Raw genomic sequence first — 15,649 nt, 5'->3', positions numbered from 1 at the left:
GGTTTATTCTATAGTATCTCGAGCACTAAACAGCAGCAATTAGAAACTGAGAGCAGGGGTTGATAGCTTAAGGTTGTTTTTCAAGGTTAACATTGTACATGTTTTCCTACTTTTTACATGGATGTAGAATTGTTTTCAAAATACATTATTCAGCATAAAGGATGAAATTTGTGGTGCCAAACATTTCAAACTATGTTGTTAAATACTGCCTCCTCTTATTGCACTAGTTTTATAAATCAGTTATTGATAATTTACTGTCATTTTGATTCCCTTTTTAGTAGACTTTCCCCAAACCATTTTCTACTGCTTTAAAAATGCTCATCTCCTTTTGGTTACATCCCTAAAACATAGTTAATGAAACCTCAAAGAAATTTATGACACACTGTGGATGAAAGAAGCACTATGTGGGATGAAGTGATAAATCAGAATGATAATTGGAATTTGATATATTGCAGAAATGTAAATTTAATATATGATATAGATATGTGATTGTGTATTCTTATCATGGAGTGATATACTGGAATATTCTTTTATAAGAAATTTTAGCATACGTAGCATTAAATTCTGCAATTAGATCTATGTCTATAATTGATATATAATAATGTAAATGGTAACCCAAAATAATTTAAATTTTACAGTTGAAGAGCACACAGTGAACTATGTAAAATATCTTCACTTTGTGAACCATTTTTTTTTTAAAAAGCACTTTCCTATTACCAACTAGCATGTGAATGAATTTTAGATTCTCATTTGTTATGATCTGTAGAAGTGAGATTTCTTTAATCTGTCTGTTAATGGATAAACTGATTATACAAATGCTGAAACAAAGCACCTTATACTATGCTGCTTAAACTTGCTTGTAATTGCACCTTTTGTTATTGCATATTTTTCTTATTGAGTATTCTTGTGTGATACCATTGTTCCCTGTGGGTCTGAGTGAACGATTAACCAACCTACAGCATCATTTACTTATATAGTTTATATTTCAATACAACATTGTATTGTGAGTTCAGTGCTTCAGAAATAAATGCTACTTCCATTTGTCTATTTTGGTTGTGGATCATTTATTTGTCTTCCATAAATTAAAGCAATAGCTTTATAAAACTGTAGGAACTTGAAAATTAATAAAATATTTTTGTTAAAAGTCTAAATTTTTCCCCTATTGAATTAGGCCCTTTTGAAATCAAGTTATATTTGTCTAAAGTAAGTAAGTTCTATTCTACTTTAACCCCTTTGGTATTAGCCTTCTAAGCTCACATACATCTGCTTAGGATAGAGAATTCAGTTGAACTGTTCATGTATTAAAGCACACCTGTGTTTTTCTACTGTTAGCATAAGAGCTGCCAAATTGAAACTCTTACTGTTCTCAGACAGTAATGCATTTAATCTTTAATACACACATATACATTATATAGAGTAGCAGTAGCAAGGACATAATGAAACATCACCATCTTTCCTTTAGTTGCAACACCTACACATCTTACAATATTTTTGGTAATATGTAAACAAAGCTTGCATTTATTTTTGTAGGAGTTGTAGTTTTACATTAACTAAAACAAGTTATCCCCCTTAAAACAGACAAGAAAACTTAGTTTAAATCAAACTGAGAAAAGTCACACTTTATCAAGAAAGTACACTTCAGAAGTCACAGAACTTGTTTGAGCCTTTGACAGTAGGTAACACTTAAACATAACTGATAAGGTCTCCAGTTTAGAAAACTTTATTGCATTTTATACTATAAACCCTGAGATTATTCTGTTTAAAACAAGTGTCAGTCTAGTAAGAAACAAAGTTCAACTGAAAACTTGTTTAAGTGGGGTCTTTTCTTAAATTCAGACTTTAATTCTTTAGCATATAGCAAGCACCTGCTGGTTCAAAAACTAGTGTGGAAAGGTGCAGTGTCCTGCATTATGGTGGGATACTCATTACACTATTGGTGAATGTTAGACTTCTTTCCAGAGATTGTAGCTCTAGAGCGTTTCTTTGTATTATCCAGAAGGACATGGAATGTCAGAGCACTAAACGCACTTCTGTTGTACAGCACTTATTTGCAGTCTTTTCAGTCAGCAGCTCATTAACAGATTACAATTACTGTGCCTGGCTTTTCAGCTGGCTCTGTATTTTCATTGTCAAATGGTGCAAAGCAGAATTTCCAGCTGACAAATGGATCTGTAGACCACATCTCCTCTGTCAATTCAACATCATGGCAGCGACACCAGTATGCTACTGCAATAAGAAAGCTGTTGATGAAGTATAGCCAGGGGACATTCATCTCCATGTAGGCTGGAATCTGAGCACCAAGAGACAAAATGATAATTTGAAGAAGAACAAATGGTGCCCAAGTGCCAAGAAAACAGATGAGAAGTCTGGTCAGAAGCTGCCGCCTGCAGCAAGTGCTGTTGTTGTCAGATGCATACGGGAACATCAGAACAGGCTGACTGGCAAAGGAAACTATCCTGACAGACTGTAACATCGTTAAAACTTCCTTCCAGCAAGCCAGAAGAGCCATGCCTATGAGAAGCAGCATGGCAAATGAGACAGAGTAGCTCTGCACACTAACATAAGAAGGACACTGATAAGGAGAAAAGTGTTTCTGAATTTCTAGTTCTTCATAGATAGCAGGAACTTTCAGAATATAAGAAAACCCTGAAATCCATATAAAAACCACAACAAATACATAAAATAATCTTTGACCTTTTTTAGGAGGCTGAGATGTTTGGGGTATAGTCACATAATAATCCAGAACAGCCACAAGATACACTGGATAATGCAAAATACCATAGGTAAGGGAAATTATCTGAGTGAACAGGCAGATGTGGTATTTGGTATATCTTACACCCCAAAGTGCAAAGTCCTCAAAATAGAAAATTAAAGCTATATTCATCAGCAGTATGAAATCAAGAAGTGCTAGTGAAACACAAAAGTATCCCATAAAACTAACTTTCACATTTTTCTGTTTAACCCGCAATATGAAGAGATCAAGGGACACTTTTACAAGCATAATAAGGAGCAACATGCAGCTGATGTCAAGAGGTTGGTTGACTTGTGTATAGTGGTACCAACCAGAACAATTTTCACAGAGTATGGCAGCCATCCTCCAGTGGTGAGAACCAGCAAAATAAATATTAAAGGGAACAGTGCTTCATGTCTGAAAAAGAAAGTTTAAGAGTTTATTCCTGGGGTACTTCTATCAATTATAAGTTATTCTCCATCATATTAACTACCTTTACATCTGAGTTTTCCAGGCTCCTAATTTAAGAGTGAAAAGCTTCATTAAACACCATTAAATTGAAAAGAAGTTCCTAAATTTTATGTTCTTGAAATTGCATTCTCTTGAGAGCTAAAAAGTCAACACAGGCTTAAATGATTCTAGCTAATTTCCTAAGGAAACAGGGTTTAAGAAATGTTGACTCTGTCCCTTTCCTTTAGAAAGCATGGGGTCTTTCAGTCAAGTTGGGCAGAGGGGTTGACATTTCAAAGAAGTTCCTATGTATTTCGAGGAAACTGATAATTACATAGCAGACAGAAATTGCACAAGATGCAAGCAGTTCACAGTATGCTTCACAATTTATTATGGTTATAGAATCTATATGGAATTGAGACTGTAGAAATAGCCCAAAAGCAGAAAAAGCATCATCCCAACTCACCCTTTTCAGTTGCTAAAATCCTGCAACTTGGAGTCCAAAGTAAACAAGCTTCATTAGTTGACTAGGTTTTTTGTTCTCCTTTTAGTAATTTAAATGTTACAAAAGACAACACCTCAGAATAGCTGTTCTTCCCTTTGGATTTGCATAGTTTCTTTATAATAATTCTTTTCCATGTGTTAACTCCTAAGCAAAGTGAACACAGAATAGCTTCATGTATGTCAGCATGATGTACTAGAAAAAGCTATCCATGTTTTTTCCTAAAGAAACAGGATGGTGATATTATCTATTACAGGGCCTATATAGTGATCTAGTATAGTGCCTCTATTTAGAGGCATGGATGAATGCAAAGCATTAAACATTTTTCCACATTCATTTTTAACTCTCAGCAGGTCTACAAAACTGGTAACTGCTACTTTGCTTACATTTCCATTTCCCCACCACTACCCTTTTCTGCGAAGAAGCTACTTACTGCTTCTGTGTTTTGTTGGGGGGGAGGGTGTTGGAGAAAAATTTGAAACCTAGCAGCAATCTTAGTCAGAAATGGCATGTATCACCTGTGCTGAAGCCTACTGCAGAGAATCACTTGAGGCCTTTTCTAGAAAGTCAGGGTGTTTTTTTTTTTAATATATAAATCTTTTAACAGTCTAGGTAAGAGAGCAGGAAACACCTCAAAAAACAACAACATAACTAGACCTCTGAGAGCTAGCTTTGAAGAAACAGAAAGTGTGAAATTGTGTCAGTATTCTCAAAAACAGCAGTGAAAGAAAAACTTAAGGCAACTGTAAGAAGTAGTAGCTTCTTAGAATCTGTTAAGTATGATTCATTTCTATTTAAATTGACATTTTATTACTAGCTTGCCTGAACCAATGAACATTTTTGAGATGGGTATCTTCTGAAAAGTGGAAAGAAGAACAGAGTAGTTACGAACACTTTGCAGGATCTTCCGTAAGTTGGTATGTGCCCACTAGCTACCACTGAACGGTGGTACAAGCCCACCTAGGCTTGCAGTTTCACTCGTCACCTGCGCGATAGTTTTAATCCATTCGTGTTATCGCAATGCCAAGTAATCTGCACACAGGTTAAATCTTTCATCTGCTGTGGAGAGGCCCTGGCTGAACAGCAGAGGCGTTTATGCCATTACTCACCCTTTACGCAAGCGAGGACTCTTACCTGGTGTTCCCCAGCGTGCTCCTTTGCACCATTTCACACCACCGCGCCGGCAGTCAAGCGGCGCCAGCAAGTCCGAGTCCCGCTTTCAGAAGGGCCCGAGAAGTTCGCTATAGGGTAAAACTCAGTTTAGACGGCCACTGAGTAAGAAAAGGCGCTGCTTCCCCGCTTTTTCCGAAGAAAACTCCCCGCACTCAGCGCCGCCAGTTAAAAAAAAAAAGGAAGAAAGCGGAGCTGCACGAAAACCAGGCTTTAGCAGCACAGCGGCTCGGCGGAAAGCGCTGGCCGCGCTGCTCCGCGACGCCGGCGCGGCAGCGGCGGCTCCCGGAGACGCGGCGGGGCGGCCCCCGCGGCGGGTCCCCGGGGCCCTCAGAGCCGCTCCCCGCCGGCACCGCCTCGCCTGGCCCGGCCCGGCCCCCCTCGCCCGCACCCACCTGCTGCGGCCGGCGGCGGTGCGCGGGAAGGGCACGGCGGCCCCCCCGCAGCCCGCGGCCATCTCCGCCCCTTCCCATGGCACGGGGGGCACCGGGCCGCGCCGGGCGAGCGCTCGCCGGGGAGGAGCCGCGCCGCGCCTCGCCTCGCCTCGCCTCAGCCTCGCGCGGAGCCGGTCCGGCCGCTCCGCCGCTTTCCCACCGCCGCCGCCGCCGCCCCCGCGCGCAGCCGGGCCGCGCCGCGCCTCGGGCTAACGGCCGCCCCTCCCCCCCGCGGCGGGCTGAGGCGCTGGTTTAAATGAAGACGTTAACAGCGGCCGCGAGGGAGGCGGTTAAACGGCTGCATGCGGCGCCCCGCTCGCGCGTGGGGCGGGGAGAGGCGAAGCGGCGGCGGCCTCGTCCCTGCAGGTAAGCGGCGGCGGTGGGGGGCCCTGCTGAGCTCGCTACGCACTCGGTGGATAAATATTTCATACTTTAAGCGATGGAAGCGTGAAACTCAATAAAAAGCGCCGCCGCGATAGGGGAGCGCAGCGTGGGCCTGTGTGTAGAGGCCCCTGAGGTGCTGCGTGCCCGCAGAGGACACATTGCAACAGATGCCGCAAGTTCCCGTCAGGTGCTGTATTCGGTGAGGCGATTACAGTGGCTGCGCCGTGTGGAAGTGACACCAGAATATTTAATTTATGAAGGCCTGTGTTCACCTGATCAGGGTTTACTCACCCGTTGCCAGGCCAGGGCGCGCCTGTCCCCCCCGAGACCTTCGGCGCCATGAGGCCCCGCTGCCCTCATCCCTGCTAACCGCGTCGCCGCCGGGCCCCGGCTCTGGAGAAATACTTCACTGTGCCTTTTCTGGTCCTGCAGCTGGAAGAAATCTTTGCCCATTACGGATGGGTGTTTGCTATGTGCGTGGCCTTGCGATGGCCTTGCTGGCCCCGTCCGCAGGGCCCTCCCTCCGTGTGGGGGTTCGCGGATCGCTTTGGGGCACCCTTGCGCGCAGAGTGCGCCCTCTCCGCGGGCTCCCGCCTTCGCGTTGCCCTCTCACGCTGAATGCACTACGCCTCTACGTGCTCGACAGATCAGCTTTTCCGCAGCGTATCCCCGCTTCGATCGTTGGTTAAACCATGCGATAAAAGTAAACATCGGAGAATTTGGCCAATGGTGGTATTTGCAACACGGTTCATTTTTTTAACATCATTTAATGGTTTTATAGAACAGCTTTGGTTTCAAAATACAACATAAATATTTTCCCTCAGCACTGAGTGTTTATTCTCTTTTACAGGGAACTTCATATTTACCTGGCAACTCCATACAGATAATGATGAAGGGTTGTACTGTTAATGCTAAGGAATATGTTACTGTGAACATCTTGGCTAAATGATTTTTTTAACAAATAGCGCTCTCTCAACTCTCTCTTCCTTTGGGATCCTTAACAATTAAGAAATGTTTAGGAATAAGGTTAGGAAATACATGTAATTCGTTTTAAAATAATGAATTAAAGTAGATATTTCTGGAAGTATAATTTGAAGCCTTTTAAATGCATTGACTTTTTAGCTTGGACATCCTTTATCAATCTACTTTAATAGAATTAAAAAATCCACAATAACAGAGGAATTTGTCTCCTCTTCCAGATTAAATTACTAAATTTGTTTTCCATTTGTTGTTTTGATTCCCATTTGCTAACACGTGTAGGATAAGAACACACCCTACTGCTGGCACGGCTTGCTGAGGGTCCCAGGCTGTGCTTCTCAAGTTAATTGTCTGTGGTTTCCTGTTGGCTGCACGTATGCAATATAGCTGTATCACTAAGATATCTTTTTTTTTTCCTTAATGTTTTTGAGAATTTAGGGCTAAATCTAATGAGAGGCTTGGAAACCTATGAAAAAGCTGTTGCAGCACTCGCCTTTCATGCAGAATGTATTGTAGGGCCCAATGTTGCCATTCCTCTGCCCCCACAGACAAGCTGGGCATCCCAGCATGCTAATCCAAACTAGTTTAATAAGCAGAAGTTGCTAGAGTGAGTCAGTATATGATTTGGGAAAAAGATTGTGTCATCCTGCCTTTCTCAAAATTTAGGTATTAACAAGAATAAATGACATGTCTTAGATGCTTCCTGCAGATTGGGCCACTTTGGAAATTCAGGCAAAAGAACACCTAATTTCTGGAAGCTAATCAGTCTTGGGAGAGCTAAATTTTGGGAAACTTTTTGGATTTGATGTACATCACTCAATTTAACCTATACCTTTTACTGGATCTAACCATCAGTCTCGGAGCATAGGGCAGCTGTATTGTTACCATGTTTAGTGCCCATTGGGAAGGAAATTTTTTTTGGTCTTTCTTGATTGCTAAATTGAAAATCAGTGTTTGATCTGTGTGTAGAAAAGTATTGAATGGCTAGTAACACCTTTTCTGAAATCAGTTAACTCTCTGGCATGCTCCTGAAGTAAATTCAGATCCAGCTAGAGGTTCCTTTTTTTCCCATTTAATCTCAAGGATTAAATAGCTTCAGAAAAAGGTCATCAGAAATTTCTTTGTGGAAAAACAAGATGATCAATATTACTCTGAAAAAAATTTTGAGATTAAAGTATTCTCAAGCAGCATACTCATTGGCAATATTTACTTATCTAAATAGGACTTAATTGGACTCTTACACTAATTGCAATATAATAAGCAAATGTTTACACCCAGGTTGAGTATTTTCCATTCCGAGCACCCAGTCCGCATTGTGGTCCCATTCACAGGTGTCTGAAGGATCCTGCTCCTAATAGTAGTTTGTTTTCTCCTTCTTAGTTGCAATCCAGAGTATATCAGGCACAGTAGTTTTCCTGGTGTTATCTGCTAGAATGTCTGGATGATATCTTTCAGATATTTTGTGTGTTTCTGATCATGACTTACTGCAGAAACCACTGTTCTGGCATATGTGGGTAGATACCTAGGCGGTCAAAATGAGCAACCAGGAGGGGCAAGGGACTGCTTAAACATTTCTTCTGCTGATAAAAATCTTATTGGAATGATGATCTCCAGAATATACCAGCACAGCGTGTCAGCTCCACGCTCAGGTGGTCCCTGTGGGCATCTGAGCAGGCTCTTCAGCGTGGCCTGCAGGAGCGCAATGCTGCCCAGGTTACATAGACTCTTGCACTCAAATTGTCTTCTTCCTCTGTTCATAATGACGCAAGGGATTGAAAACACTTTTACATGCTCTGCACTCTGGGACAGTCTTATATCACAGAGCCCCAGATCCTTGAAGTAATGTTGGGACTACTGCTTTGCTTCCCATTTCCTCTTCCAGGACCCTCTGGGGTGTTTGTTTGAAAGCTTGCTTATTGCTTCCTGATTACTCTCAAGTGATCATCGTTCTCCTGAACACAACATTTCATCTCCCTGTTTTTCAAAGGATAATGTAAGATGAGATATCCTTCAAAATCAGATGTATCGCTTAGTATTGGCAGCTCCTTCTATTGTTTTAGGAGCTGATTACACTTATTATTGCATAAGGTCATGCTCTTCTTTAGCCTCTGTTCAGTTTGCAGCTTCACAGGTACTTGGCACAGACTGTAGTCACTCTGTAAATAATGGGTTGAGTCCGTTCTGCTTGGTTAAGGAGGCTGCACTTACATTCATGTGTGGCTGGAATGAGTTGAGAAATGTATAAAGGCAGCTGTGTGTGAAAACAAGAGGTGAAGCTGCCCCCTCCAGGAGGAGGGTACTTGGAGTGTTATAGCAATCCTCTTGCAAAAGCTGTTTGTGCCTATTTCAGATGATCGTGTTGTGATTCTAAATGCTGTGTTAGTTGCAATAAATGTCCATACATGCTTCCTGGTGCTGGTTGCTCATCGTTTGGGTTCTGCTGTGAATCTTATCTGAGCGTAGGATTTTAGGATAGCCTTTCAGTGATAAAGGGGAAAGCAACAAGAAAAAAAAGCTTCTAGTTTTAAATCTAACTTGATCAGTTTCTGAAAGAAGCTGAAACAATGTGACTGAATGAATTTAGTGTCCTTCTTGCAGAATAGTGCTCTGTTTCTGGGCCTGCTAAACCCTTCCGTGATGGAGCTCCACGCTGCAGCCACTCACTTCATTGAGACTTCTGAAATCTCTTAGAAAAACTAATGGAGAATAGTAGAATCTCTGCATGTTGCTTCCGTTTCATCCTCAGCACTGCCTGATTTAGAGCGAGGAGGTTCCCTTCAGACACGGAGTAGGTGTAGATAATGAATACAGCTTCTATACTGTGAAGGAGTATGAGGTACGCTTCCCAACAGTCAGCTCTGAATCTTCATTTTTCCCCAGTTCTCCCTGTTTGGGATGTGGTTGTATTTCAGAGGCTAGTTGCCATCAGCCCCTTCATCGAGGTGAGCAGAAGGAATAAATTTACGCCGCACCTTTGTGTAGTTCAAGACATCTTATATTGACATCTTGGACACCTCAAGCCATGTGGGAGCAAAATGGGGAGATCAAATGAATGCTTATGGCTTTTGATGTCATGTGTGGGGAAAGCTGCACTGTGCAAAGTTCTGGGAAAATTATTATGAAAACTCCGTATCCTGAGCAGCGAAGACGTCTTTCTCTAAAGGTCCTTAACAGACTTGATCTCTCTCTCTCTCTTCTGTATGCATAAGCTAACGCATCAATCAAATAGTGAACAGACATAACTGCGGTGAACAGAGCAGGCGCTAGACCCCTGTAAGTGCACAATGTTGTCTATGGAATTTATTTGTAAGCGGAAATGAGTGCCAATCCGATGTAGCCTTTCCTGTATTCTTTTCTTTTTCCTGGATATGCCTTGGGCTGGGTGTTGCCGAGCAGAAAATACTTCATGCTGTACTAGATCTTATGCCTTGTTAGCACAGGATTAGCAATTTGGATTTTGCAATGGCCTGATGAGCAAGCAGTTGTGTAGTTGCTGTTCCTGAAAGGCTGTCTATCTCAGAAAGCCAGTATTGTTTTGTGAAAATTTTAATAAAATATTGCAGGAATATATGTCAAGGGATAGTTTATTTTTTAAAGAAGAAAATACTTGACTGGTGTCCCATTTGCAAGATGCCTTCTGTTACTTTTCAGGAATCTTTTAAAAGCACAGACAGCATATATTCCATTTTTCTCACCATGAGTTTTGTATCTCAGAAGAAGTCAGTGGAGAAGGTAGATTTAAAGTAACAAACTGCTTTGTTTGTTATTCAAAGTAAAGAGATGGGAGGGAATTTTCTTGCTTGATTTTTGTCAGTACACATGGTGCTTTCTGTATCATTACACTTACTCGGAGATTGCCCCTATTGAAATTTCTTTGGACATGAACATGTCAGAATGTTCCTCTTACTGTATGTTGGGGTGAAGGAAAAAAAAAAAAGGAAAGAAAACATGCCATCGGGCAAAACAAATTAAAGAGGTAAGTTTCCATACCCTACCTTTCTTCCTCTTTCACGTGAAACAGTTAACGTTCCACCTCGTATTTTCCCTTCCTCACATTTGCTGGCCGAACAAAGACAGTTCTAGTGAGAAACTTGCATTTAAAAACAAGGTGCTTTCGCACCTCAGCCAGATAACATCTTGCCCCACACGGGCTTATGGTACCTCTTGTGGCTGAGAGGTTGTTTGATTTTGCTTTTAATTTAGCTACAAATAACATTGTTGTGATTCAGCCTGTAACAGATCTCACCAAAGATTAAATTCATGTGCTGGAACTGAACTCTGTTGAAATATAGATGTGAATCTAGTTTCTACAGAGGATCAGTTGTAGTGGCATTTGGATCTCTATTTGAATCATTTGAGGTGCTTATTTTAAAAGTAACAGGTTTGTTCTTGGGAAGTTCTTCTTGAGAAGAAACCTTAAACATTTCCGTAGTAATTTTACATTGTTGATACCAGACTTAATGCATTTTTCAGAAGTAGTATTTCCTTGATTGTGTAATTGCATGTTTTTACAGTACAGGATGTCGTGTAACCTTTCCCAGTATTTGAGGACACTGCAGTCTTTTTCTGCTTGCCTTTGACCCAAAGACTTTTTCAGGGAGTTAGAAGGAAGATGATAGCAAGTACAAGGCTCTGACAACCATGTTACATAAACCAGTAATTTATAAAACCCAATTCATGGTTTCCGGGTCATGTTGCTTAAAGTCACGAGAAACTAAAAATGTTAAAACAAAAACCAATGTGGAGTGCAAGGTGTGATACAACTGAGTGTGTTACTAGCTCTGTTTTGTTTTTTGTAAGCAACCTGCTGTAACCTTTTAGTATGCTACCGCCCCACTAGTAGACTGTAATATTGAACAAATTCCTTGGTGGCACTTTCTTTTAAAATGAAGCTAAAAGAGGGGAAAACCCAAGCAGTTTTACCCTCAGTCTGAAGAATATAAAAACACATCTTCTGATTCCCAACAAAAAACCTTTCTTAGTTATTTGTTCAAGATTTGTATACCATGAAAAGAAAATGCGCATTTACTGCTAAGGCTATTTTTTTGGGAGGTGCGAATCTTTCAGTCCTTGTTTTATAAGACTCTCTTTGTATTTTATTTACTGACTGGTCAAGGTAAACTGCAACAATATTTTGTAAGCACCTACATCCTTTACTGGATTTAGGCAGCTAAGTTCTTTCAAGGATCACAAGCTTAGGCTTTTTTTGTATTTGATTTCTCTGTTTTACATGATGAGGATTAATGATGGTTACATGTACAGAATACTTTGATCTGTATCTGAAGCATGATCAGTATCTACTAAGTACTATTATCTCCCTCTTACTTGAACTCACATTGAAACCATTTGCATAGTGCTATTACTAACTCTGAACTCCTTTCTCAGAAGTCTTTTATTATAAAAGTTATTTTTCTGAGTGGTCATTATTTTCACACACACACACACACGCATGGCAAAACGAATGCCTACTGTGTCAGCCAGCAAAGTAATGGACTCTTTGTGGACACAATCAGGAAATGTGCCTTTTGTTTTCCTGCACCTGTTGCTGTATTACAAATAAAATCATCCAATGTTTTATTAAATAAAATAAGACGCTCTAATGAAATTGTACCAGCCATTACCAGGAAGTCTATTGAAAACATTCAGCAGCTGCTCAGTCTGAGTTCGTTTACACTGATAGGGTTGTTTTGTCCTTCTTCTGACGCTCTAAATGAGAAAGCTACAGTGCAGTCTTAGTGCACAACAGAGCCTTGGACCGTTTCATACCACTCTCCTCTAACTCCTTTTGAATTACTTGATCAGAATAGGTAATAAGTCAAAACAGTTACCCACATACAACTCCTAAATGTTTGTTAAAAGTCAGTATTCTGGGTCTTACAGCTAAGTCCTTATTAACACCAACTTATATACCCTTACAGAACACTGGCATAGCAGGTAAAGATCTACAGTATTATTCACATTTCGTAGAGAGGGATTGTAACAGAGAGGTTAAGAGTCAAATCAGCCAACCCTTCTTATTAGAGAAAGTATCTGGGTGGCTTGAGGAATTCCCTGGAGTGAGTTAGGAATCAATCTATCATCTCTCTTGTTTGGAATTGCAGTATGTCACCACTCTTTCTCCAAGGTCCGTAACAGACTTGGTATCTCTCTCTCCTCTGCATTTGTAAGCTGTCTATCAAATAGCTGTGCTGGCAAGTAGGCAAGGAGTCTTACACAGACTAAACTGCAGTTGCTAGCAGTGGAATGCCTAATTTAAAAGAATAGGTAACCCTAACAATAATTCATGATATTAATAATTCATGATGCTAAATAGTAGATCTTATATTAAAACTGCTAGAAGTTGCATCATAACCATAGCTGCTTTGTACACTGGAAAGTGGTTGATAAAAAAGTTCTGATAAAAATAGTATAATAGAGAATTTTGTTCAAACCTGTGTGATTCAAGCATTTTTAAGTTTGCTTTTAAAAGGTATTGAATGTTAAGTACTTAGGTGAAATGTCAGCCAAGCAGCAATTGATACAACCCTCCCTTCCCGCAATTAGAAAATGAATAGTTAAGCCCACGAACAGAACATGCAGTCCTTACGTGTCTTCCGTGCTGGAGCTACTCTTTCTGACCACTGAGTTTTCTTCCCTTCAGGTGGAGGCAGAAAAATTATCACCAGAGTCTGTCTCCTTTTCTGTTTTTGTGATGTTAAAGACCCACTTTGCTCTATTTCACAACCAGTCTTCTAGAGCCCATCCTACTGGTGTCTTCAGCCAGCTGGAGATGACCCTTTCCTCCCTCTCTTCAGTCACTAACACTAGGAGGAGAAATGAAAGAGGAAAGTGAATCTGGATATTAAAAGGACCCAGCTCCCTTAATAAGCAGGTTAAGGCCAGATTGTCTTTCATTGGGCGCTGAGGGGCCAGGACCATTTTCAAGCCATCAGCTGTTGCTGTCGCATCCATATATTGGGATTCTGCATCTCTCTGGCTTATAGACCTCCCTGGTGCCAATAACAAGAAATTTCCTGTTACCTCTAGCCAAAGCCATGAACACTTTCACAGGGCAGGGCAGGAAAGGGCACATGCAGGGGTGCCCCAGCAGACTGAGCCTGGAAAGTGGGTCTGTTCAATGGAAGGGAGGGCTTGGTACAAAGAACAGTTACTTGAAAATCCTGTATTTTACACCAAGCTGATATAATACATAGTAACATAGGGGACCTTGGTCAAAGTCAAATTTTGCGTAGACAAAGAATGATGGCAATAGATCCAGGGGCCAGGGGAAGGATGTCCCAGTTATGAACAGCGGGACCATGCCCTGTACAGTTAGCCTCACTAGGTTTTGGGGACTTTTCAACTGTGTTTTTTATTTTCCACACAGCATTTAGGTTTATTTTGTTTTCTAAATTGCCTAGGTTGTGGCTGGACTAAATAAATTGTGGTGTGGCCATAAGCAAGGGGGAAGCAGCTCAGCAACTGGATGAGGGAGGAGAAGGACAGGGCAGAACTGAATAAGGGGTGACTAGGAGTTACTCTATAAACTGGGCTCATGTGGACTGAATCTGCCAGCAAATCCAGGAGGGGTTCTGCCAGGGACTTGTAACTTCTGCCAGTGGAACAAATGCACCTGGAAGAGGTTGTTTTTCTGTTGCCCAGTGCTTTTGATGACAGCTGTGAGATTTGAATACTATTTCATTCTCATTGTGGCCTTATTAGAAAGGGGCACCTGCAAGGATCATACAGCTTATTTTGCTTAGTGCCACCGTACATTGTGTGCTGAGAGAGATGCAGGTGTTTGCAGAAAGGTAAATAAGGGGCTAAGCAAGACAGCTATATTTTTGGCATTTCTACATTTAATGTTTACTTAAGGCAGATGCTTCTATCAGCCTTTCTCCTGATCTACTAAAAGGAAGGCAACTCTTGGTTAAAATGTAAATTAAGAGTTGGTCGAGGAATTGAGGCATTCTCCATTTTTCTTTCTGTCCTTGTTTTTCCTGTATGATGCTCTATGAACTTAATCCAGTATTGATTTTAAACAGAAATTGAAACAGGCCTAGATGAGTAAAATATACATATATATGTTTATATATACATATATAATACCACAGCAAAATCAGCTATATGATGCACAGTATATGAAAGTAAAAGCTCCCCCTGATCAGCTGCTACAAAGGTACTTTGCTATTAGGAAATTGTTCATCATCACAGACACAAGCATCTCCACCAGTGCTGTGACAGTTCCACAGATAAAGGAATATGCAAATTTGTCAAAGAATAATTTTGATTATCTTCTAATTAATAGAGACAAAGCTGACTGTTTTTAAGAACACCAGACCACTACAGGTGGCCAGGTTATGAGGAAGTAAGGTTATATTTATATTGTATCCATACTAGAGCAGAACATACTTGGGTTTAACATCTCCACTAAATACTGATCTGCATTGAATACTGGTTTGTGTTTTTAAACAGTGATTATTTAATTCCAAAAGAAGTTAGGGATAATTATGTTAATCATTGTTGTCATTGTTGAAAGTGATGCATGGTGTATAAATACTGGGAGGAAAATCAGCAAGACCACTATAAAATTTTATTGTAATAAGGACATTTTAATAGAGTAATTGTTTACTAAATATAAATATACTTGTTCCCATTAAGATCATCCTACACTATAGAAGTTAAAGTCAAAACCAGTAAGAAGAAACTTACTTTGAAATACTTGATGAAGAAGTAGTCTGATAAATTACAGTAACTAAACATTAGTAAGTACCTTTGTGTTTTTCCTATCTTTTTGTATTCTGTCCCTCTGGGCTAGAAGTGTTCATCAGAATATAAGTCCATTCAGAATTTTATTTTTGCTGGCATATTGTAATCACTTCTCTCATTATCTAATCCTAAAATAATTTTGAATTATTTGGGGAATATTTGTGGAAAATGCTAATTATAGTAACAAGTAGCGAAGTCCTTTAACCACAGAACAGTTCTGACAAGATCTCCTTCTTCACAATGCCTTCTTCA

At 40.6% G+C, this 15,649-nt stretch overlaps 1 protein-coding gene across 1 annotated transcript; it reads right to left on the bottom strand.

The window, feature by feature from the left end:
- Positions 1–1,170: 1,170 nt before the first annotated feature.
- On the bottom strand, positions 1,171–5,306 carry GPR160 (G protein-coupled receptor 160). The gene is made up of 3 exons (XM_067301414.1): positions 5,249–5,306; positions 4,818–4,924; positions 1,171–3,148 (listed from the first exon to the last, which is right to left on the bottom strand). The coding sequence occupies exon 3, from the start codon at positions 3,092–3,094 to the stop codon at positions 2,075–2,077; it is 1,020 nt and encodes a 339-aa protein (XP_067157515.1). The 5' UTR covers positions 3,095–3,148; positions 4,818–4,924; positions 5,249–5,306; the 3' UTR covers positions 1,171–2,074.
- Between the last annotated feature and the right edge of the window lie 10,343 nt (positions 5,307–15,649).

Source organism: Apteryx mantelli, chromosome 9, assembly GCF_036417845.1.
Source record: "Apteryx mantelli isolate bAptMan1 chromosome 9, bAptMan1.hap1, whole genome shotgun sequence".
Taxonomy (NCBI): domain Eukaryota; kingdom Metazoa; phylum Chordata; class Aves; order Apterygiformes; family Apterygidae; genus Apteryx; species Apteryx mantelli.
The sequence above is the reverse complement of the archived record's forward strand: the minus strand, read 5'-3'. Positions and strand labels throughout refer to the sequence as shown.